At 37.9% G+C, this 26,521-nt stretch overlaps 1 protein-coding gene across 2 annotated transcripts in view; it reads right to left on the bottom strand.

Moving 5' to 3' along the window:
- Window positions 1-1,806: 1,806 nt before the first annotated feature.
- The window catches only part of GLCCI1 (glucocorticoid induced 1), a 53,494-nt gene continuing 28,779 nt past the window's right edge, over window positions 1,807-26,521 (bottom strand). The window contains exons 4-8 of one of the 2 annotated variants that reach the window (XM_033055873.2): window positions 19,144-19,260; window positions 17,035-17,187; window positions 10,286-10,496; window positions 4,573-4,693; window positions 1,807-3,514 (exon numbers count right to left, since the gene is read on the bottom strand). In XM_033055873.2, the coding sequence (XP_032911764.1) occupies window positions 3,166-3,514; window positions 4,573-4,693; window positions 10,286-10,496; window positions 17,035-17,187; window positions 19,144-19,260 (951 nt within the window). In that variant the 3' untranslated portion in view covers window positions 1,807-3,165. The remainder of the gene's footprint in view (window positions 3,515-4,572; window positions 4,694-10,285; window positions 10,497-17,034; window positions 17,188-19,143; window positions 19,261-26,521) is intronic. The other variant, XM_033055883.2, reaches the window with a different exon arrangement.

Here is a 26,521-nt window from a genome sequence, read left to right as displayed (position 1 = left end):
AAGCATTAATTCATTCTTGATGGTTATTGCCATAGTGCTCTTCAGTAAACACTGACTTTGGAGGATTTACATGTATTTAAATATTATCCTTCTTTCTTCCTCCTTCCCCCTCACCCCCATCTGGAAAGAATTATTCTGTAAGTCAAATGACAATCATTTGAGTCATACAAAACAACATGAAACCAAGACTGGCAGTAGATTTATACCACATCCTTTAGGAGTTTAGTTTAGTTTCACATCGTGAAACATCTAATGGCTTTCATAATTTTCAGCAGATAACTTGAAATTAGCCATACCACAAACACAGCAGCAGATACGCAGTTTCATGTAACTCTTAACTGATTTTTTTTCCTGTCCTATGAAGAAAGAGAGTATGCTATTTAAAGCATATTTAAACATTCAACTATTTTAGGGTTTTTCCCTGCTTCTGAGTACAACGTTATGCAAAAATCAATAGATAAGAGATTATCTTGTTCTAAAAGACATAGCACACTAGTCATACATGGTTGGAATTATTCTAGATGTAAATTTGGAACAATATTAAAATTTAATCTCCTTCTATGATGTTTCATACACAGTTTCCAAAACAAATAAATGAACCACTGCTTCTGTGTGTTGTCCCCACCACTTTTTTAAACTATATTTTTTTATTTAAATAAGACACAGGAACTTCTATACCGAAAAAAATACAAAACAAAAGCCACACATTTCCTTGTGTAAAGCAATATCGTGTGATAACTTGAATACTGTTCAGCACAGTGGCTAGAAATAACAGTACAACTATGTACAAAACTTTAAACAATATTTGACAAATTTCTACAGCTGGATGTAGAATACATTTGAGATAAACAACTGCTGGGAAATTTACATGGCAAAGCATTAGCTTTAACACATTTGGTTCAAAACCCTCAATTCTGCTAAGAACAAATGTGCATTTTAATTAATATTTAGTTTCTCATGGAAAAAATATAAAGAACATGTAATGGCATTGCAAATATTGTACAGAGTTCAGCACTGATCTAAAAACCACTCATCATATCCCCTGATAACCTAACACCAATAACTGAGACTACAATTTCTTATCTGGACATAGCCAGAGCATAAAAAGATCATCATACTGCAATGTTAGTCTAGAAAGAAAAATATTAAAAGGAATCGATACTTACATCACGAGTATTTTCTCCCCTTTATCTTCAGTCTAAAAAATATATAGTGTTTTCACCTAGGCCTGAGATTAGTAGGGTTAAAGATGGCTGTTGTGTTTCAAGAAGCTTTTTCACATGGAAATGGTTAGAGACAGACCTCTCTCCTACATTTTCTGCAAGGGGAGTCAAAAAACAGTGGATGTTTTATAGGCTGCGAATTCCACCTTGTAAGACAGTGTTAACAAAAACTCAGTAATAAAAAGGAAGCAACGCTTTATCTCCAAAAAAAAGCATATATCTAGTGAGTAGTTAGTGGTGGTTCACTCTCATCCCCCTCCAATCTCATCTTCAAAAGCAGAAAAAAAAACCCATAAAAGAGCATGTTTAAATGCTCCTAGTAGCTGCAGGCTACTAATCTCTTCAATTCCTGGAAAAGGTGAACCTTATTCTCTTAGGATCAGACAGCATAAATGTAGTTCCACCGAGCTGAAAGCAATGGAGCAAGAACATCAAGTTTATTTTGCCTTTGGGGTCCTCTTTGTATCACAGGAAATTATCTCTGAAAGCAATGCTCCTCTTTTTCTAGGACAATAGAAGAGCACCACAAACCCAATCTTGCCATGTACTATTTTGAGAAAGTGTCCAGCCTGCAAAACCAGGATTATTTTACATGGATTTTTCTTTTATTCACACTTAAGGAGGGGGGAAAGCACACTTTTACACACACAGCTTAAGTAACTGAAAGTTATGGGAGAAGCTTTAAGTAACATGAACTTAAAACTATTGTTTTCCCCACCCCTCTTAGAACACCGACTTGCTACTTCTGGACTTTCATCCAAACACAATTACTCAGTACATAAATAAAACGCTGCTCATCTAACACTGGTCAACAAAATCTGAAAACCTATTTCCAACCAGCAAATGAATGAACATTTCCAAAAGAGAAACTAAACATTAATTTGACTTTTAGACGGTAACAGTAGCATTTCACATCCTTAACTGCCAACAAAAACCATGAGAGGAAATCCCCAATCGCCCCCCATGAAACCTGAAAGATTTTCTGTTCTTTAACAAAAACATTCTTGTCTTTCAAAATCCTCTCACACACAATGTGGAATGTTTCTCATGTACAGCCTAGTACTGAACACTTTATTTGCAACAGTTTAACAGTCATTAACTGAGCAACACCTGAAACCTTTAAATGCCACACTTTTACATCTATTGAAATGACAGTAAATGCAACAGTTGTTTTACTTGTAAGCACATGACAAAGTGATATACATCACAGATTTGCTGGTTCTCCTCATGTTCACCCATGTCCAGGGTCATCATTCACCTGGATCTGAATGCACTTATTCCAAGAAAGTGGAATGTAATGAGGAAATATAATGCATAAAACAAGGAAAGGCAAAAGAGTGATGTTCCCTCTTTAGCTTTGTAGCTGTAAAATATTTTATATTCCAATATGATATACATTCCAAGTTACCTGAGTTTACACTTCAAGAGAAGTACCTGAAGCTAGGCCATAGGGTGGGCACTGTGCAACTGCTGTGGCCATTTTTTTTTTTTTTTGCATTGTGTGTATTACAGAAGTTAGAAACAAACACCTGGATCAATTGTAAACATAATCCTGAAGTACAGTATTTTCCATAGGACACAACACAGCAAGACATTTTCTATTCAGACAGGCAACATTTTTTTATATATAGAGAGAGCTTATTTATACTGTAGAATTTGAAACAGAACACAGGACACAGTACTAATCTGGTCAAACGTACTATGAAATGCATAGTCTCCACTGAAAATGCTTAATGTAATATGGATTCTGCAGGCATTACTGCTTTCTCACCAAAAAATGCTGAATTTGGATTCTGTCCCTGCCAAGAACAGTGTTGAGATATTTTTTTGAATGCTGCTAAGTATTCCGTGGTGTTCTGAAAGATTGCCACCTCATGCAGATGTATCTGAACTAGGATCTCCTCACTCCTTGTCTCGGGGCAGAGGCCTGCTCCACCTTGCTCTAGATTAACACGTAGCTCTGAGGAGAGGAATGCTCTTCAGTCTGAATTTCTTGCAAAAGCGGCTGCTGCTGCTGGGACGGTTGCTGTACCGGGATCTCTGGGGAGTCCATTGTGCTGGTGTCATCTGACAGAGATGAGAAAGAGACCCGAGACGAAAGCTGCTCAACAGTCAGGGTGCTCAAACCTGTGCTTTGACCAGAGTTTGGAGAGTTCTTCAGCGTCAGGTCTGAAGCAGGAAGGAGGGGGCCCAGAAGTTTTACAGGACAGAAAGCTGATCCGGTTGGGATGAAATTAACCTTGTTTTTGTCAGGACATGAAAAGAGAGGGGCTGAGACAGGCTGACGAGACCTACGACGAGAAAAAACATTATATATCTGGCCAGCTGAGATGTTTTTCACATCATGAACTTTGTGGTTCTACACATTGCTAAAATGTGAATGACAGGGAATGGGATTAATTGGACAGAGGGGCAAACATCTTCCATATTGGTAGTCAGCTAACTGATCCACAGCATTAAAAATAGTACCATCACAAAAAATGACTTGGTAACTACTGGACAAACATGCAACTTCCAGCACAAAAAATCTGCAGTACATATGCACATGAAAAAATGCCACGGTTAATTTAGAATGGCACAAATTCTTCTTTGATAAGCGATGCAGCAAAAACATATTTAGTCATTTTAAATTCCTTTGAGGACCTCCATAAAACAGACCTCTCATTTCCCATATTCCATAATTTGTCTGGAGGCTTTTTCCACAACCCAACATTGCTCCCTTTACCACCCAGCAGGCAATGAGTGCTGTTAGAGCAAGAAACATTCCCTCCTTAATTTTTTCATCCACAGGAGCTTAGCATGCAACCTCAACAGAATGTGCTGTGCTCAGATACTGTTGGGTCTAGGGGAAAAAGACATGATGTCCAAGAGTTTAATTTACAATTTCTTGCTCAGCAAAAGTATTGAGCAAAGTCTATGCCATAAGCATACTACCATCTACAAACACTTTACATATGTTTCACTCCATTTTCTATGTTTTTATACACATCAAAATGCAACCTACGCTTGAAACTGATAATTATGACAAGGGATATTTTTGTTTAAGCCATGAAAATTTAAAATGTTTTTAAAAATACACAGAAAGAGGCTTATATAAATGCTTAGGAAATTAATGTACCTTATCCTTCCTGCTTGGATTTTTGTTGCCTTTTATAAATGCACAAAAAGAGGTAAAATACTCCATTTTCTCTTCACACCAATGTAAACTTCTCTTCTGCACAAACTATAAGAATAGTTTGCTCCTGAAAAACCCATCAGCTGGAGTAGTTTATTCATCTGCAGTTGAATAGGCTCAGTAAACAGGTTTACTGTTTTGCAGATACCAGCTGATATAAAAGGCATTACTTACGACATTTCCTCAAAGACCTTCACTCGCTCACATCCCTCTGGGGGCTCTCGTTTGAACATGTAGCTGTTGTTTGGTTTGGGAGATGAGGCATACTTGGGCAACGGTGAGCTACTCCCACTGTCTGAAAATTTAAAGCAGTTATATTACTAGAGATTGAGAGTGCTTTATAATTAAATTTGATTTCCAAACAAGATGCCTTTTTTAAATTAGCCACAACAATTTAGCCACTACGTTGGTTTGCTTCTACCACAACGCTTCCTTTATTGCAGGCTACTTCTAACACCCTTGTATAGCACATTTCTTCTGAGTAACAGCTTCGGTGCAGCAGCAATCTATTGTATAACAACATGTAACAGGAGGATATTTTTATCCAGAACACTGCAATCGGAACAAAGCAGAGCTGTGATCCTGGAAACAAATACATTCTTTATTACACAGTTCAAAAACCATAAATGAACATAATACATGCAGAAGAATTATGAGTGGTAATGATAAAATGCCTTCCCACTGTATAAACAGCAAAGACGTGTGTATGTAGCTTGTATCTTATTTTTAAACATTTTTCTTCACTGGAATATTGACCTCAGTCTCATGAAGATCTCAGAAGTTGCAACAAAACAAAACACATTTGTAACACAGGTACTGCTACCTCATCATTACAATGTCTTATCTCACTTGCTTCACAATTGCTTTAGTAGCTAGAATAAAATTTCTACAGTTTAATTCTCTCATCGCTACTGGCTATATAATACAGGTATTCTTCATAACTACAGTTGCCTGTGTGCATTTCAACCAGATACACTTAGAATCAAATGTGTGAAGATCTAGGACAAGAGGCAACGGGCAGATTTGTACTTCTCAGAAAGTATGAGAGAAGGCTCAAGTCTAGTAATGACCAAAGCACAGAAGTTTGAAATATTAAGACTATGAAAGGGTTCACTTTAAACAGTCATGCTGACAACATGATAGTAAATGCATTCAGGAAATAAAGCAGGTACAGAAATAGTTATCCACAGAAAATGAGCTTTCTGCAGTGGCTTCTATCTTTTCAAAGAGCAACATCTCTCCCTATTCATTGCTGGTTCCCTATTCATTGCTTAAGATTACAATTAAAGAATGAAACAGCAAAATTAATGAGGACCCAACTAAGTTACAAATACACCTTAAGTGGAGACCATTAGCTGCTCTTGCTTTAGCTCTTTTGAAGTTTTTCCACTAATACGGGGTACATGATTTTCAACTCAAGTTTATAACCTTTGTTTACTTTCCTGTTGTGCATATGTATTGCCTTTTCAGTTAACCAAGCTTCAAGCACTATGATCTAATTTCACCAAAGTCGACAGATTTGTCTTTACCAGCTTGCAAAGAGTAACTGCATAAACTATTATATTATCATGACTCAAATACAAAGGCTAATCATTAGATGTTTTGAAACATTTCTACTTCCTCTTCCAACAAGAAACAAATCAACTCAAATGTCACACTTCCCTTTGAAGATTTATTATGAAAGATATGAGATGATAAAAATGTTGAAGTGAATCTCAGTAGCACATTGATTATTCAGCTCTTTCCTCCTGTAGAGTGAATACAGAACTACTATTTACAGAATTTTTGGTGTTAACTGTGAAGGCAGAAAATGCTTAGAGACGATACAGATATTTGCCAAGTTGGGAGCATGATGGTCCTGCTGGCATCTTTCCACTGTTGGCACACACTGCTCATTCCAAACACAGAAATCATTAACAGAACCCAGACAGTTTGTTTCCTCCTTCTAATATTTAAAATTGAAGATCCAAGTTTCTATTTAAATAATTAGAGACATAAAATGTATTACTGTTCATTCCACTGAATAGTGGAAAACCATGGCAGTACATCCAAGGGAAGAATCAAACAGAATTCAAAGTTAAGTCAGTTCTTGAAAGATTTAAGTCTTGTCTACTCGCCAGTTCAGCTTTCAATCAAGTTTTTGGTTTAGTTAGCCCTGCCTGGCTGGAATTTTCTATGCAAGACAGCTGCTAAACAAGTATCTCTCTTTATCCTCCCTGCTTTTAAAGCCTATGAAGTTAGATTTCCGTTTTGACCAAAGGCACAGTGAAGAACATGTGTGGTTGTGAGGAGGCTCGCACGTACAAGCCGGGTGTTGGGCGAGAGCAGAAGGGACTGGGAGCAGAGTTCAAGTGGCAAGAGGTGGAATTCACAGCTTAAGCCAGTCTCCACTTGTAAATTCTGCATCCTGTAAACTCTGCAGTGCTAAACTGTCTTTTCAGTAATCCCTGACACACAGCAAATCCATGTGTGCTGTCCAAGTGTTCCATGGGTGCGTTTGCTGCTCTCTGAGGCCCTAAGGCCGCACACTCCGGTCCCACCAGCAGGGAAAACCCTGCTGCCAGGGTGTCCCAGCCCACCCATCCCATTCCATATGGTCCCATTCCATCCTATTTCATCCCATCCCATTTCACTCCGTATCACCCCACCCTATCCCATTCCACCCCACTGACAGCGACTGATCACAGAATCTTTAAAGGCAATTTCGCTGCCACAAATGCACAGCAGACAATACAGAGCCTTATCACACAGAATTTCTGGACACATATTTAAAACCACATATACTCTGTTATCTAGAAAACACTTTAAGATTGTCATTGAAACACTAAAAATACTATTTTAACTTTAATACCAGAAATTATAGCTTGCACATATTAGAACAACAAAGAGGCTAACTAAAAAACAATCCGTAAAACAGTTTTTTAAGTGACTATACTTAAACAAGAAACTTTGCCAGTAAGCCTTGGAATTACTTTTGGTAGGTTCAAAAATAACTAATAAGACTATCCAAAGATTTTACTAACAACTTTCCTTTAAAGAACTATGAATCAGATGACCAAAATTTAACAAGCATCTTCAGAAACATGTTACTTGTAAGAGCCTGCTAGCAACAGTGCGACTACTAAATCTTGTGTAAAGGCACCTAAATCAAAATCCCTGAAAAACAGGGTATACAATCTATATTTGTGCAAAGAAAATCCTCCAGATTTCATCTGCTTATACCTTCAGATGTCTTTGAATTTCACCCCTGTTACAACTGCTGAGGATGCTGTGTAGGGCTCTGAATTACAGTTTCATAGACCAGAGTATCACAAAACAGACCTAGGGAAACCAGTAGTTTTAATATAAAATCATAAAGCCAGGTGCCATGAAAATACTTTTTTTCCCAACCCTCACTCGTCTGCTCTAATCAATACTGTATAGTATCACTGCTCTGTTATGAGCAATACTGTGGGCCTTTTCTGAAAATTAGCTTTTACTTTCTTTTGAAAAATTCAATTATTTAACAGCTTCTTGCAGACAGGTAAACCCAAGAGTTGACAGAGTCCAAAGGGCAGCTGGGAGGGCCTCAGGCCAAAGCACAGCTTTGCACAAAAAGTAAAAGATGTTTCAGGAATGTAAAGCAGTGTTGTGTCTGTACAGAGCATTGGTTCCTCTCACTGCTTATGTCTCTCAGTCAAACTAACCTTCCCTTCCTACTCAGCACACACCCACAACCATTAATAATTCTCCACTTTCTAATGGTAAAGCCAAGTTATTTCCATCAAGAGGAAAACGAAACCTTTAGAACAAGAAAACATCGTCAAACATCTACAATACAAAATTCCAAACTTAATAAACCTCACCCAAAAATGACAGTTTTATTCTAGCTCACAAAGTCTTTAAAAATGAAGGTCAGAAAACCTTCCCAAGCTTTTATTGTATAGAGCAATTAACAGCTGCAACAAATGCAATAAACTGTCCCTCAAACTTGCCATTCTGTTGTAATTTCTACCTATATCCCCCATTTATCTATAATTTAATGATTTTGAAGTAACATTCTTATTCTCAACAACCAGTCTTGCAGGATCTGGATGATATGAAAGCAAAAAGCACCTTTCTGACTACACTTTTATGACCTCTGAACAAATTATTTTCTCTTGGAAAACTGCTACATGTTTTCATACGTTTACCTTGCCTTTAAAGAATTTAGTTGTGATGAGAAGTTCAAGCTTTTATCTTTCATACACACAGTATTATGTACCTTACTTAAACTAATTTTAAGATGCCATTATGATGACTTTAAAAACTGCCTGTTTATCATCATCACCTACACACTTCTCCTGGAGAAGACTTTTGATACAAGCCAAGCATTAAAGCCAGTCTTAAAACCAAAATCCACAAGTAACTTTTTATTCATAAATTTCACTGCAGTCAGCTGTTCAAAAAATCCAAGGCAGGAGATAAAAAGCCTTGAAAAGCATTAAAAAGGTTAGATGCACTATTTCAAACTGTCTTCACTCGCTACTGCCAGTAAATGTAAAACTGAAAATTCCCATTACTGTGATAACAGAGTACTGACTGCAAAAGGAGTAATTCATTTCCTTGCTTTTTAATTTATATTTGTTATCAGGACATATGAACCAATTTACCTGTCAAGATGGTTTTTTTCTGTGCTAATACTTTAGTAGATGTTTCTGCAGTGATTCAGTCTTGACAATATATTAAAATTCACATGCATAGTAAGAAATAGGAGTATGGTGGCGGCAAGTTAATGCCACTTTTTTTTGGAGCATAGCCAACTATCATGTTGAGCAAAGGTTTTTGCTTTAATGTGGTTAACTTGCACACACCCACCTCCAGTTCAGGATTTGGGCAGATGGATTTGTTTTCCACTACCTCCTTTTAAATCTAAGATGAGAAAAAAAATACTTTTCAGAAATCAAGAAAAGCTAGTATTTCTCCTGCTGACTTCCCCGATCCTATTCCCAAATTACTTTAGCTATTAATAAACAGATAGTATTTTCAAAAATAAGGCCTAACCTTACTTATAACCTCAAAACACTGCTATCTTTAGCTTATTGGTAAATCTTAGAAGTTTTCATTTCCTCTGTGAAACTTACGCCTCTTAGCTTGCGTGATTTGCCCAAATCCTACATCCTCCATACTGAAGTCCACATTTCAGCTAGCTGACCAGAAGCACAAGGGTAATTTTATTAGTAAACACTTGTCAAAAAAACACTGTCTTTTTTACACTGGTGCCTATATTCTCATACTCCATAGTCTGTCAGTAACTCTTAATAACTGAAACTCCAGTTGTACTCCCACTATAAAACCAAACAACATTTTACAGTCTTCAAAAAAAACACAGGGTATTGATAAATGCATAAATTATTCAGAATTTTTGAGCTGTTATACAGCACACACATAGAAGTAATTATTCTCCACCAGGTCGGTTAAACAGGTATCTGAGCTTCAAACCAAATAGCTTCAAGTGGAATGTAAGAGTTCAGAAGCAGAGTTCTTTTAAAAACAGTCCAAAACTTCACCACCATTTTGAACAGCAAGCAAGTAACCTATGATAAATATACAGTCTACCACAAACCTTCCTGAAACCTTTCTTAAACATAAACATGTTACAGTCTGAAATCTTCCCATTAGAATCTTCATAAATAGTTAACTGTTTGCTGTGCTCCTCTGACGTATTTATGGAAGATGTTTGTGAAGTTTCACAAACAAGAGGGAAAAAGATATGTAAACAAACAAAACCAATTTTCAGATAAATCCTCAATCCCTCCAAAACCATCAAACAAAAACAAAAACTGATGTAATGAATAAAATGAAGGTAGTTGTAAAAGCATGACATCACATGCCTCCCACAGGTAAAGGCAGGCCATTCTACTCTCACCTTTATCACGGTCATAGAGCAAATCTTCTGTTGAACAGGGACTCCCATCCTGAGATTCAGGAGGGCAAAAGGGGGAGACACAAGGTGAGTGACTGCTGCAGCTGCTGCTGCGCTCCTGGACAGACGGAGTCTGCGTGTCAATGCTTCGGGTACTGCTGCTGCGGTAGTGAGCAGGCAACGGCGCCCTTCGACCGTCGGGGATGTCCAAAGGCTGCAGGAGAAACAAGCAGTTCATGTCATACAGAACACAAACTCACAAGCAATGCCAGCCCATACCACTCATCAGCGAAGGCCTTAAGAAGAACAACATGGCATTTTTGAAAGAACAGGAAGATCTCACACCAGAAAATAATGCAGTGTACAATGGGTATAACATACACTAATTTAACTGCGGCAATGTGCACGCGTTCCAAAGCGAAGTTAACATCCACGCTTCAACACGTGCCAGTGTTATGTTTTTATGGTTTTTACAATAGTTTTAAAAAAGAAAATCTACCTCACTAATTGCATTTAGTACCACAATTTTCAATAAAGGTCACTGCTATTATAAAACAAAAACAAGTACCCCGACAGAGATCACATTTGGATAAAAGGCGAAGTAGAAAATGTCAAATACAATGGCATACTATTGCCATAACAACCAAGTGAATTACAATTATAAAAGGAAACCATCCAAGTTTTGCCAGTAAGTTGTAATTCTCCAGTACACCCCAACATTCCATCCTTGTATAGATGATGCCCACACAGGCTTGTAACAAGGCTCACAAGCTTTGTCTTGAGCCAAAGCTAGTAAGCTCTGCCTGCCCGTATCAGCCTAGCTGGCACTGGCCAGAGTGATCCTGCATCCCATTCTGCAACACACTGCATAGACACACTCACAGCATGTTCCACTTACTTGTCCTTCCCAATGGAAAGTTAGTTGTATTTTTTTAATAAGACAGTGCTGTTTTAAATGTAAGAAATCAATAGGGAATTAGAGTCCTGCTTAGAAGTGAAATGGAAAAAATATCTGCAAGATTTAAACAATTTTTATTCGCACTTCAGTGAGAACTGTGTCCAAACCATAGAGAACAGTTTAAATGTTCTAGCTACAAAAAATTAATGTCTTTTTCCTTCTCACTTCAAGTGAACATTTTTATTTTATTGCCTCTCTTCTGCATATATTCCAAAACTGTAACAGCTTGTTCCAGAGCCTAAAATTCAACCCAACACTTCTGCTAGCAACGAGGACATGACACCTATTGGCTGAGTATCACATTCTCCCCTTTTCAGCAACAGTCTATCCAGAAAACTACCACATATTACACGGAGGCAGCTGTAGCAGAGCAGAAGATAATTTTCTTCTTATGAACCTTCCAGTTAATACCATTACATATTTCAAATAGAGCAAAGAAACACACTATAAAGAGAACACTACATTTGCTCCATCAAATGCTGTAAAGTTTGAGCACAGATGTGTGGTCTGTTCCAACAGCTCAGTTCACATCGCGTATGCGTTACAACACGACTTGGTGTTCTATTCCCATCACCCCCAACAGGCCCTGACTCATTCAGTGCACGAGACAGACCTGCAGCATTGAAGCATTTGTTACACAGACAGAAGAAAGAAAACAAGACTGAAATTGTAGAAAGAAAGCAGTCACATAATTATAAGCAAACCAACAAAGAAAAAAAACCACACACCAAAAAAACCAACAAAAAAACCCAAACAAAAATGCCATGCAAAACAGCATTTTTATTTCTTTCTCTGCCACAAAAATTCTGTGAGCTGTCAGGGAATCAAATGAACCAACCTCTGTCTTTTATATATCTCTTCTGGACGCCCAGTTTATACAGGTCTGAGTTATAAAAGTCCTCTGCATTAACAGATGCAGAAGGAGACTACAGGAGCTGCATTCTAAACTCCTAAAATGGTATGCAACATCCTGAGTTACCTGAAGAACCACACTATAGAACCCTGATGGATTTGTGTTTCCCCATACATAAAGTGTAAATAATATCATCTTTCTTCTCACATAACTGATGTAAAGTGAAGAAAATTTTGGACATGCTCCTATTATAAAGAAGCAAAATCTCAGGAAAAAATTCAGATTTCTGACTTCAAAGCAAGGTATAACAGTAAGTATGAGGTCACAAATCTAAGGAGGAGAAAAGAAAAACACCAAACAGTTGCTCATTAAGGGCATTCACTATGGTTTATGTAACAGGTAAAACAAGGATTCCAGGGAGGAGAAAAAACCAGTAAGTGATCACATAATTAAAGACTTCAGGATAACACAAGATGTTTTTCCACACCTGGAGGAACAATGTAGTCTCAGGCAGTCAGGAAGTATATCCCACATGACATATTTAAATCTCCCCTGAACTAAAGCCTGAGGTACAGAAATAATCCATATTTTTAGACATATCTAAATACACACAAGCAGAAAAAGCTAAATATTTCTCATTCTTTACAAGTGCAACAACATTTAAGGCACTGAAAATGCCATTTAATATCTCTGATTACTCTGCTTTTGTATTTATCTTTCAATGCTGACAAGTGCAAAAATCTCCATGAAAATATCAACCAAAAGTATTTCACTTATTAAAAACTATGTATCGAATCTGATCAACATCAAAAAGCACTTTTGAAGTTCTTTCCATGAGTCATGCCCAAACTATTCTAAAACTGAAGTTCTCACAACCTTACAAGATAAAAAAGAAGGTAACTAATTTGGTACAGCTGCTATTAGTTTTCCTAATGCCCAATGCATGGAAAACAACTAGAAATTACTGCATTCTATATGACATTTATTGATGGGTTTCTTTCAAGTAGGTCCAGTCATTTATTAACCTCATGCCAAATGCATTCTGATAGGACACTTGTCCACCCCTCTGAGATGTGTGCTCTTACCTCCCAGCAAAGGTATGAAAATGCTCCATTTGACAAGCATGCATTTCTCAAACACTGTTAACATTCACCAATTTGTTTTCAGTATTGATCTTTTTGCTGGAAAATCCTTAACACTCTACTTACAAGAATCAGGAATTCTACCAGTCTATAATAATATTACTAATAGGAGTCTCCTCACAAGATGTACATATATCTGAGAGGCAATCTCTTGAGAGCAAAGCATTAAATGCTATTGATTTAAAAACCTTCCTTTAGACTGGAACACAAAGGCCAAAGTGCTTCTTCCTGCTGGCATTAGTGAAGTCATCAGTGCATTAGATAAGGTGCAAGTGCAAAAACCATAATGTATACTAGGAAGGAACACTTGACAAAAAAACAGTTTTCAGATGAAGGCTATGAAGATTTAAGTAAGGGTCCTCTGCATCTGTGCAAAATAAGTCATTTTATTACAGGATTAAGTTTCATAATAGATACAGTAAATTCACGAATACAAGCCGCACTGAGTATAAGCTGCATCTCTGGGTGTTGGCAAATATTTCGGTTTTTGTCCATAAATAAGCCGCACCTGAATATAAGCCGCTCTGTCCTTCGCAGCGAGGACCCGCGTGCAACAAAGTTGCCAAATAGCAACAGAACCGCGGCAGGGCGGGGTTTACTGGCTCAGCTAAGGCTGTGCAGGCTCGGCCCGCTAGGGGCTGCTGACGGGGCCAGGTGGCCCAGCCCGGCACTGCCGCTTGGCGGGGCCACTGGGGGCCAGCCGCCGCTGCCACTGGGCTCGGTCACCACGGCCCGGCGCTGCCCTGAGGTGGTAGGCAGGGACGGAGCCCCCCCCGCTCCCGCGGCGGCGGGTGGGGACGGAGGCCCCCGCCGCCTCCCAGAGCCGCGGCAGGGGCGGCCCGGGTCCCCCGCCGCCCCCCCGTGCTGCCTGCAGGCAGCCAGGCTCCACCCGCGGTGCAACAGAGTAGCAATTTGTAACAATCGCAAAATGCCGACTTTGCAGCAGCTCGGCTCAGCACTCTGGCTGGCACTTCTGAGGTTGTAAATGTCAGAAAATTATTCACATATTAGCCGCTCCTGAGTATTAGCCGCATTTCCAGTTTAGGAGCAAAATCTTAGTCAAATTGGTGTGGCTTGTATTCGTGAAATTACTGTACATAAAACCACCTTGCCATCTCCTCCCAGAAGCACCAGAAATCAAACAAGGAACACAGTAATCCATTTACTTACATTGTGTGATAGTCCATCAAGATTTCTTTATTTCTAATTATTTCTGTATACTTGATAGTTCTGGTAAAATGTTTTTCCTAACAGGAGGCCTATGAACGTGTCTGTGTACTGCTACAAGGCACTTTTCATAATTTTCACTATTGTATTCCATAAGAGGGAACACCTCTTATCCCCTAATCCCTAGAAAAACTCCATCATCTTATGATACCTCAGTCTCCAATGACTGTTGTGGAATCACAGTAGGACGAAGAACAAAAGCCTTCAACAACTTCACAAAAAACTGATTCCGTCTCACAAGTTATGGTGAGAACACAGACACACCATCACACCCATCAGAGTTTATCAGCAAGTTATAAAAGAAGGAAGGAAAATATATCCAAGAATTTTGAATAAATGCATTAGAACATGAATTAAAAGTTTATTAATAAATTTGAAAAGAAAGAAGCGATTAAAAAATGACTCAAAACAGACAACTGAGCTTTATGAAAGAAAAAAGGAATCTTCAGCTACCTAAGCAAGATGAATTATGTGAAAAAATACAGCTATAGCTAAACTGCAAAAAACGAATTTTTTTTGCTATTTTGACCACTATGCAATCTCTTTAAACTTTATAGTCAATTGGATTTTTAAAAGGTAATGACACAGATGTATTACTAATCCTCAATTATGTTTATGAAACACAAAAATAATAGGGCAATACAAGAGTGGTTTGGGTTTTTTACTTTTATAACTACAATTTTAATCATCATTAAGATACTAAAACATAATAATAATAACAATAATAATAATAATAAAAGGTTTCAAAGAAGAAACAGAACTAAATCGGCATGAGTAAAGACAGAAGACATATTCCAAAGCAACAAACTGTCTTTGACTGTGCTTTTAAAATAGTTCATAAAAGTACAAAATGTTACAGCAAGAAAGAATGGCAGAAAACAAAGAAAAACAGGTTCACTAGCAGTGAAACCAGTGAAGTTTGGTTTCCTAAGGTTTATCTTTTGTTCAGTAATTCCTAACCTTTAACCCAGCTGCCCCTACTCCCCCAGGCTAAAACAGCTAAATTGTTGTATTAGGAGAAAGTTCACCGGCAGTAAGATTGAGTAAATTATGATCTTGTTATGATCTTCCATAAGCAAACTGAGATCTTGTAATCATACAGACAGTGCTAGGAGTCCCACTCTAGGTCCCACAAGGCCAGACTTCACAGAAATTAACAGTTTCATAGCAGGAAACAACCCTCTGCCCACAAAGATGGACTTGACTTCAAGGGCAATGTCTGATTTATGACTTTCTTTTGTGTCTGAAGCTCTCCCCAGTTGAATGTTTGGAGGAAGGGTTCACTATTGCCTTGGTTGCATAAACTGATGAGCACCTCTGGCCCAAATCCAACAATGCACTTAAGTATGTGCTTAACTGTTTTGCTGGATCAGAGTCAGTACATTCAGTAACACAGGAGAGCTCTGCATCCCAAGCAATAAGCTGTTAAAACCCAAGGACAACATTTACAAGGATGATTTGTCTGATAGATAAATGTACTATCCTCCAACTACAGGAGATTACAACCCTAGCCACAGTAACATCAGTGGTGCCACTACAATACCACACTTTCTTGCACTCTCTTTGGAGATGCTGCAACAAGGCTTATTGAGCTGGGCTTTCAGCTTGCATGTTTGATTATTTTTTTTTTTCCCTATTTCCATGGTACAACACACACCTCTTCTGAAGGGATAAGACAGCCTTAGGAAAGAAAACTTAACATAGAACTACTACTGCAGTATTTAATTCTTAAGACTGCTTTGTCCACACAAGTAGGTGTCTGGAGAAACCAAGACTATTCCAAACTTTTAAAGTTTACTACTGATATGAAGAACTGCAAATATAAGGTTTCAGAATCTAAACTCCTGATGGGTTTGACTCATATACTGAATTGCTACTACATTACCATTCATGAGAAAAGCACCTACACCTTGGAGAAGGTTAGAAAAAACCATGGAGTACTTCATTCCACAGCAGAAAATTTTCACTGGCTATTTAGGAAACAGTGGCTGAAAACCAAGTATTCCACATTTTAAGTGTCATCTAAGCACTAAATTCCTCATTGAAAAGTCCAACGCTCCAAAGCAAACCTGCCCCATTTGTCAGTATTTCCCATACAGAAATCTCCCATGACAGATTACAGAGGTTTCATGGCAGCAAAATAGTCCACATTCAGTTTATGGGAAAAAGAGCATTAAAACCAAAAAGGAGAGCATAGCACTGGAAGCTTACATCTTGCTCAAGAAAAAGAGTGCAAAATGAAGCAAATATAAGAATCTCGTGATCTCTAATTACTTACTACTGCAGTCTGAAGTGTCTGAATGTTCTAACACTTCTATTTCTCACAAAAACTTTCAAGTTCTCTACAGAAAGCATTTTAAACAAAGTAGGTTTGGCCAAAAGCCCTTTCAAAATAAAAACAAAAAACCCCCACCATGCTAAAACACTGAAACAAAGTTTTCAAACAAACAGCTCTTTGAAGAAAATTATTTGTAATTTCAGCCACAAGGAAGGTTCCTCAAAGAGGAAGGCTTTCCCTGTGTTTACAGACTACAAAGAAGTAACAATCATAAACATGTTACTATATGCTTACCTTGGATACTTCTTCTTTTCCACTGTTTTCCTTAATGAATACTTTTTCCAGTTCAGGGCTTATTCCTTCTACATTACACGGCACACGTGAAGCAGTTGATTTTGGCACTGAAATGTTTGACAGTGGCATAGGGACAGATCTGGAAATACAAGCCTAGAAGGCAGACAGCAAGATGATTTAAAGAGAGAAAACAGAATGAAGGTAGAAGTCTGAGACCAAAATTAAAAACATTACTAAGTAAGAAGCTGTGTCTTAATTTTGCCCTCTAGAAGATCATCTTTACTCGGTGAATTTAAATAAAAACAAATATCTGTATAAATCAAAAGCCAGTAAAATCATCTCTACTTAACTCAAAGAAGAGTTGCATAATCAAAGCATTCTATGACTTCACTTGGTAGCAAGTAGACCAGGTGTCTGTACTTTCCAGAGTCACAGACTACAGTTTACACCACAGGGGATGGGGAGTGCATGGGGCCCTGACACTAATGTTTTAACTGGGATCCAAAAGGCATTTCATAACATTCCTAAAGCTTAATGACTCAACTGAAATATTTACTTAATGCACTTTTACTCTTTTGGTTGGTGTTAGCAAATGAAAAAAAACAGGCATTCTGAACCTTTATAGCTTATAGTTTTCAGAACTTTATGTCAAAGGTCTTAAGAGAAATCATCTCCACTTGAAGAAACAAGCATGAAAGTAAGTACAAATATGACTTTCAGAAAAGCCTGTTGAGTGGAGCTCAGTTACCAACAGGAAACATTCACATGAGTGCACATACGTCTCGCACAGTCAACCTTAAAAGCTTCACCTTGGCAGCAGCTACACTGACAGCCATGAACATTGCTCACGTGTCAATCAATGTGTTCTCTTCCTGCTCACAGAATCACAGGATGCTAAAGACAAAATGTAAACATTTTTTCTGAGTTCTTATCAAGTTATCTTGCACAATGTGCAGCTCCCAAGGTGCAAGTAAATTGCCTGCAAGCATTCTCTGACTGCCAAAACACACTGCCTGCAGAATGGCTTTATCAGAGAGTGTCTTTCTGAGAAACCAAAATGTCACATGAGCAATGAGAAAGTGAGCTTCAAGTACTAAAGAATGTTTTTTCACAGCACATGTCCTAGGTAAGTTTCAATCTGTGTCAAAGACTGTCTGTTACCTGACTATAATGGCACAGGTACTTGCAACAGCTTACTTTGAGATGTAAAGCCAAACCCTTTTCTATGCAAAATGAAGTAGGATCCTTTGCTATAAAGGCTAACAGGTTCAGGAAGAGCATCAAATTCCTATTGTCTTCATGCATTAGGTTTTGACCACAAGATTTTATCCCCACAGAAGGAATGTAAGGAATCAGCCATCACACTCAACCAGGTACTGTAACTAGCTGCTATAGAACACCAGGTAGTTAAGAAGGTACTCAGGAAATACCAGGACAGAACCAACATTTCAAGTGTTCAAAGAGTGGCCTGTTAATAACAGGGAGTCCAAGTTAAGGATCAACTACTATAGGTGAAATTTAATCAGGACTCAAATATCTGCACTTCCAAATAAGCCATAGTTAAATGCTTTCTACAAGTGCCTCAAGACTTTTTAAGATCCTGGCTGAACCTCACCTGAGTTTTAGAACTGCAACTGGGTTTCAATTTTGCTGACAGGAATGAGTACATGATGACGGCTCTGGGCATCCCCCCCTTCACCCTGCTTTGGTACTTTCTTTCTTTTTCTTTATTTTCTATTATTTTTTAACTAGCCCAGATGGAATTAGCTTGCAAAACTGATAAGCAAATACCTTTCAGAGGAGCCTTGAAAGTTTACCACAAAAAAATTAATCTTGGAAGCAAGTATGCATCCCTGGAAGCACAGCCTTATCTGGCCATGACCACAACTTTTACAGCATCATGATATATTTCAGCTGTAATCCTGATGCAACCCTTCTTTTATTATATGATGACCATCCGATAAACTCAGGGGAAGGTACAGCAGTATCAGACTGTTAAACACTTCAATGTACCACACAAAAGAACAAACACAAGACAGATGGGAAGGCTCAGCAGGCTATTCAGTCAATCCTGACAGAGGCTGTTGATACAAGGAACTACCCAGTTACCTGAGTCTGACTGATTGCTATATGGTTGCCATGGAGAGGCGACTGCCGTTCCTTCTCTTTGCTGTGACGACTGCTCTGCTTACTGCGCTGAAGCTGCTGCCTCAGTTTGGCAATCTGCTGGAGAGAAGTTCAGGTGAAGTGAGAACGAGTTATCGAATGGGTAACTGCTCCAATCTTCACATATAAAGTGAATTATGGACATTTTAATCCTCTTTGGAGGATTTTACAGGCATATGGGATTTCCTTTCCTTGAAGCATGAACATTAAAGCTTCTTTCAGCGTATACTTCCTCTAAAGTATCTACCCTATTCACCAACCTCAATATGACAACAGGCTTAGTTTATTTACTGAATTTCCTCATTTACACACAAGCACTGTAATATCTGATGCAAACAAAAGTAGTCAGAATGACAATTTGTAGCATCTTCTAACCTATAGCTGATTTAAACAGGGAACTTTGAAGCCTACAGTTTAATTTGTTTGATCTTAAACCAAAACAAAACTTTTTAGTGGTAACTCATCATAAAAGTAAAGAACTTTCACAAACAACTGGCACTCAAAATGCACTGTTCATCTCAGAGTACTTATTTAATACATTTAATAGTATTTCCCTGCAAGTAAAATTACTACACATTCCTTCAGGTAGACGGAATTATCTTTCCTGCTGTCTGCTGCAAAGATGTCTAATCAAAAGTTACATATTTTAAATGTCAAATGCAACTAAATCCATTATCCATTTGACCTGCTCCTTAACAAGAAACCAAAGAATTTCATTTCAGGATTCCTCTACTTATTTATTCCTCCTGGGAAATTTCTACATGAAAGAGAGTACTTACCTCTATAAACATTGTCTCAGAAGTTTAGACTATGTGCAAATTCATACAACAGGTACAGACACTTCCTTAAAACTGGATAATTTGTTCCCTTAGGCTCAAATCCCACTGTTGCTCATGCTCAGTACTCTGGAATATAAGGCCATGCATGGCCCCATTTCATTTTTAACTCAGCTAGAGATACAATTTTTAAAAACCTGAAGGGCAAGTAAGGAGAATGAATGGACACGAAATTCATACATCAGCTGGAAACTAACCTCTCTTTCTGAGTGACAACTTACAAGTACGTGCACTCTGTGGTTATTTCCAAGTAGTTAAATATATCACTGGTACTCTTGCGAAGCAACTCTGTGGCAGAGAATCACCTCACATCACTTTTCACAGTGTCAGAGATGACAGTGCTTGGTGAAGAGGTTTGGATGGAGCTCTGCTGCAGGCTTTGAACTCTTCCTTGTGCTGTTTCTGGTAGCACCCACAGAAGAACAATCTATCTTAAAGGCTTCATATCAAGTTCTGCCACAGCTCGTTACCCATATTTAGAGAACTGAAATGGCTGAACACTTTGATCTTTAAACAACAGACCAACAGTTCAAGACTTCCAAAGGGGTCTGTGTGTTCAATATATCCAGAAAAACAGAGCCCTAATACAACAGCATTACTTACACAGATGAGCTACATTTAGAGAACTAGGACACAAAGTCTTGGTCAAAAATGCAACTCTAGCACCATGCTGCAAGAATCTTTGGAGTCTGAAGAAGTATTTAATCTCTTTAAAAAATAAATCTATTTGTCTAGAAATTTCCCCTTCTCCTTGCAGGAGTAATAGCAATTAGGAAATCTAACTCCATAGATGAAAAAACATGCAGGTAAATACTCTGTTAAATATACACATATTACAAATATTTGTGTCTTACATGGAATGTTGAAGAATGGAGAGAACTGGGAAATAATCTTCATCTTCCCCTTTAAAAACCAAGGAGAAAAATCATGTCCAGATCAGAAGATAGTTGTGGACAGAGATGGCTGGCTACAAGGATAATCAGAAAGCAAGGAGAGTGCTGTATATAAATCTTTCATTTCTACTATCTCTCCTTGATTCTGTGAACTTCCTCCTAAGTCAAAAAGTTAAATACACTATTTTGTTTAATTTAGATGAAATATGGTTTCTGAGCTTTCCTCAAGAGCACAACATAAATAGAAAATATCTGCACAATAAGACCTCAGAGATCCGGTTGACTGATTTCTATCACAAATAAGCTTGCAAATCTTTGAGGACATAGCCTCTCACTGTAAAATCTGGATAGTGAAAGCTTTAAATGGGAGAGTGTTGATAGGCTGGTATGTCTCTAGGCTAGCCAAAAACCTTGAAGTTTTGATATTGTAAAAGGAATCAATGGATCCCTGGAATTTAAGGTTTCCTCAGCCACCTCAAAAGAGTATGTGTGTTTTGGTAGTCAGTAGGTTCTTGACACTAACAAAGAAAAGAGTGCTTGGATCACTGAGGAGAAACAGAAGATGGAAAATTGTTAATTTGACTGTGTATCTGGAGCTGGTATGATCTCTTAAGCCAAACAAGCAATTCAGTGAAGAAACAGATGTGCCTTCTTACATCATATGTCTTTAGCCCTGAACTTACAGGATCCTAGCTGTCCATGATGTAGTACTTACCTTTGGACAAGAAACTTAGAAAGTAACAACAGGCATATAAAAAGGAATCTTCCATTTCCTTTTTATCCTGCAGACCTGGGAGGCAGAGGCTTGCTGGCACAGACAACCAGCAAGCTGGCAGTGTCAACGAGAACACGAAATCTGCTGAACTGGATGATGCTCCATCTCTTCACCAAGGGGAGTCCACAGTGATTCTACCACTTCCTAATCGTGAAATTGCAATAGCTTTTTTTTCTTCTACAAGATTATCTTTCAATTACCAATTATTCTCTATCTCAACCTGAAACAAAGCCACTGCTACTAACAAGAACAGACAGTTGTGCTAGCTTTCTAGAAGTTTATCAACACTTTTTCAGGCAGCAGAGAAGCACCATCAGAGCACCAAACGTAAGCAAAATGATCTACAGGCAAGTATGAGCTACACTAAAATTTGCAAAACAAATAGAAATGGAGTAAGAAAAGAGTCAAACATATGCCTTGATGGCACCTGTTTTACCAATTATCTCAAAGCAGCAGCAGATCCTGTCTCTTGGGCACTCAACTGATGCAGTAAATATGAGCTAGGGAGTCTGCTGTGCAAAGAAAATGGTGCCAAGTCAGTGGCAGGAAAGGAACCAAGTGCTACACGGGGAGCAGCAACAAAACACTCCATTTTCACCAGGCAGCTAATAACAGAAAGGGTTTGGGACACCACTTCCCCACATCCCCAAGTACTGAGTATGAATGTGACTGGGGTGTACACACTCACATTAAGGAACATATGTAAATCATCATGAAAATATCTAATCTGTATCCTAAAGCACCCACCTGTTGAAGACATTTAAGCCTTAGCCTTGCACATGTTTGCTTAGATCCAGAACACATGAAATTTTTTAGTATACCAATTCAAATGCTCTCTCTGCCTACCTAACTTGAAGATGGACAGAACATTCTCATTAGAAAATACAGCTATTTTCTTAGAGAATACAGCTGAAAGTAAAATCTCTCTTACAAAAAAAAAATTAAAAAAAAAATCAAGGAATTAATCAAGGAGTAATCTCAATTTGAACACTACACTTCCAATGTTTGAATGCCATTTGTTATTTAAAACTGTTTTGCCACATTTCAATGTGTAAACATATATCCTTTGAAATTTACTACCATATATTTTAATTCACATTTGGAAAGTACTCTCCGTGACTACACAGAGGAGGAAAACACAGCACAGATATGTGCACATTTAAAAAAAATTAAGAAAATTTTAGCCATTGCTCTTCCAGTGACTGTTTTTAAAATGTTGCTGATGCAGTGGAAAGACTCTTTTCTTTACCTATTTTGAAGTAATTTATAAAAGAAAGCCACCAACAAAAAACACCAAGAAAGCACAAAGAGCAGTGCATCAGAAACCTACAAAGTCATTCAAGGCACAAAGTTTCAGTCTGGTCTTCATGTAGGTAGGCCGACCATCCAGAAGTATCAACAAACAAGTCAATAAATAAATTTTTTGTTTGCTAAGTATTTCTGTAGCTCAAAGCTGTACAACAAATATTATGAATTTTGCCTATGCCACTTGTGATATGCATGCAGTCTAACATAAGTAATGGCACAAAACTGAGAAATAACCAAGTTAGGTCAGTTCTTTACAACACTGGGATAATCTGAATATCCTGGTAATTTTTCTCTTTTGAAGGGGCCTAGATGCAGACTAATATGAAGGAACCTGATACATCCCACTGACCTCTCCAAATGCTCATTAATACTTACCAGTCAGTAGGCATTAACATTTACCAGTATTTCTACAGCTCAGCCTACAGAACATGGTAACTTCCTATTGCTGGTGAAGCCACAAGCTCCTTAGTAATGAGTGAGATCCATCTCATTCATGAAATATTTGTTAATAAGAGTAAAACAAGCATTAGAAATTCAAATTAAAAATTTGAATACATTCTTTCAATTGGTATATGAAAGCACATTAGGCAGGCAAGCTCTCATATTCAATTCTCTTTCATTCCTAAGTCCTTTTCAAGTACTCTGTTAGAGCAACAGGGACCTTCCAATGGGGAGCTGCTGCTGTAACAGACACAGCAGAGAGAGCTGCTTAAGGGAAGTGAAAAATCAGCTTTCTGAAATATGTCTTTAAAAATCTATACAAAGCGAAAACTACTTGTTTTAAATAGAGGGTTTTTCCCAGTTCTGGGTAAATTCCAGTTTAGGGTAAGCTATAACTAAAACTGTCCTTGAACAACATCAACAGAATTTCAAACTAACTATTCAGGTTGGAAAGAGAAAAAATGTCCAGTATAAAGACTTACAGCAATCTTTATTTCCCAGTCAAGACCTGTATCTATTGAAATAATGTTAAAGCAGTGTGGCATCATCTTAGACAAGTTACACTTAAGGCTTCTTAAAATCAAGTAGTAGAGCCCTTCAGAATAAACAAATTTTTTTTAAAGTAGATTTTGTTGTGAAATGATTAAAGGAAAGTTTATACTGAGAGATAGGGACTTCTAAAGGTCTAATAAACTCACTACAAGAAAGTAAATATATCTGTTTTAGTGCTAGACAGATTTAATCCTGACACAGTTATTTCAATGAAGGGCAAAGTAAGTTTCACTACCCAAAGTGAAATTCTTTTTCTAAGGGTAATTCTGAATTAATTTGCTTGCTTGGGATGTTAAACCTATATACTCACTTCTTGTTTTTATGATGTAGATCTTTAAAAAAGAGCTACCAGTTGTATTAAATAAATTTATTTAATTTTAATAGTACTCAAATTAACCAAGGAAAAAATATTTTTTAAACTTAAATGCACAATCTTATTTTATCAAAACCATCAAGTGTTTAGGTAGTTCACAGTAACAACATGTTAAAGAAAAATGCTAGAAATAATTCCATTAATTTCTGAAACAAGAAAACATCCAAATTGCTAAAAGAAGTTATAGAAACTACAAACAGCTGTCAACTTGTTTACTGTCAAATGCTATGGGAAACAATTCAAAATTCTGAGCAGAACTATGTTACCTATACTGCACATAACACCCAGGAGAAGGTGATATTTTTATTTCCATTTACTTAAGCTCTTGCTTTCAGCTGCCCATAGCTTTGTCAAATGTCTACCATGCAATACTGCTCTTCTATCTCCTTCCCATATCAGAGACTTCAGTACAAGTGTTAAGGGATGTTTAAGAATGGGATTTAAAATTAAAGGGGTGGAAGAGACTTTACCATTTTATGTGCCAAAGCACATTACTTTAAGCTTTTTACCTGCATAGTTCTGTTTTCCACTATTTTGGATGAAAAAGCCCAGCACTTGCCTGAGAGTCCTTTATACTGCAAATGTGCTTCTCTAGCCCCTTGGAATAATCTTTACATTTGGTGAAGCTTTGGCAAAAATTTCAGTTTGCACATGTTCAAGAAAGATATCTAGCAGCTGCATCTGTTAAGAATTCTGTCTCTCAGTGGGCTTTACAGTTTGAATAGAACCACCCCAGGGAATTTCTCCTTCCAGGAACTGCAGATTACTGTGGCACAAAGAAACTGAGTGCACAGATACTGCTGGTATTGAACAAACACTTAACACCCACCACACAGGCTGACAGGAGAGGGAAAGGAGAAGGAAAGGGATAAAATAGAAGCCAAACAATGGAAAACCAGAACTGACAAGGAGCTGGAAGTTAACAGTAAGAGCTCAAACAGGGTAGGTGAGTAGTGGTTGGATGATGCACACAGAATGACACGAGTTATGAACCCAAGGAACCAGAAAAGGTAAGAAAACTGGCCTCAGTTGCTGGAGAAAGGAAAACAAAGGAAGGAGAACTGCACACTGAAGAAGACAAGGGTAGGTTTTGGGGTAAAAAACCATTGCAATGTTTGGACAGAAACAACTCTCTTCCACAGAGCCAATTTTGTCCACTGAGGCATTCTATCAAAAAAAAAAAAAAAAAAAAAAAAGGGAACTGTGAAACACATTGGCCACACATTTCTTATCTTCCTCTTGTGGTCAGTACACCAAGACGGTGGCAACCCAACACAATGGATCACTGTTATCAAATGGCAGAGACCCGCTTACATGCTGAAGGGTTCACTATCACTGACAGCCACAGACCTGTGGTGAAGAAGAGCTGCTTGTTGCACAAGTTGATAGGAAACTGCCAGAGTATGAAGGATAGTCACTCAGTAAAAGCAAGGAAACATTATCCAGTAAAACAGATGCTACTCCTGTCTATTATAATTTCTTTCTGCTGGTAGGTAAGGTTTAATTCAAAACTTCTCAGACACAAAACTCCTTCTGCACTAATTTCTGGTTACTTAATCTGGGATTCCAAATGCTTCCTCACAGCTGCAGATGAAGTCATCCAGGCAACTGAAGGCCATGTACCATCAAGGTTTTGTAAGATGTACTCTGAGATGGGAACAATCTCCCTTTGGCCCAAGACCAGGACCTCATCTTTAAAAATGAGGCTATTGCCACCAATGGATTGCAAGATCATTCCATATTTGTCAAATGTGATTTTAAAATTTGAGTAATTAAACTTGCATCACTCCTTCTGACAATTATTCTATCAATGGATAGCCAGAACAAGAATATATACTGCCTTTTAACTTCTTCTCCTTAGATATCCCATACACTCCTTCTCATTTTTGAATGCCTTATTCAACAGGGCATGAGGAAAGAGCATGCAAAGAGCCCACAGTATGAGTGAAAAGTTCCATCTCATGGGAACATGGTGTAAGATTCACTTTTTTGGAAAACAAAAGTGCATTTCTTGAAGAGAGGATACACCCTTCCTGACAGGGGCATGAGGCTGAATGTAGCCCCTTATTAGGTTCTGGACAGATTTAGTTACTCAAACTCTGGACAAAATGGAGGTTTACTGGGACAAAAACTGATACTGTCA

This window comes from Catharus ustulatus, chromosome 1, assembly GCF_009819885.2.
Source record: "Catharus ustulatus isolate bCatUst1 chromosome 1, bCatUst1.pri.v2, whole genome shotgun sequence".
Lineage (NCBI taxonomy): Eukaryota > Metazoa > Chordata > Aves > Passeriformes > Turdidae > Catharus > Catharus ustulatus.
The sequence above is the reverse complement of the archived record's forward strand: the minus strand, read 5'-3'. Positions and strand labels throughout refer to the sequence as shown.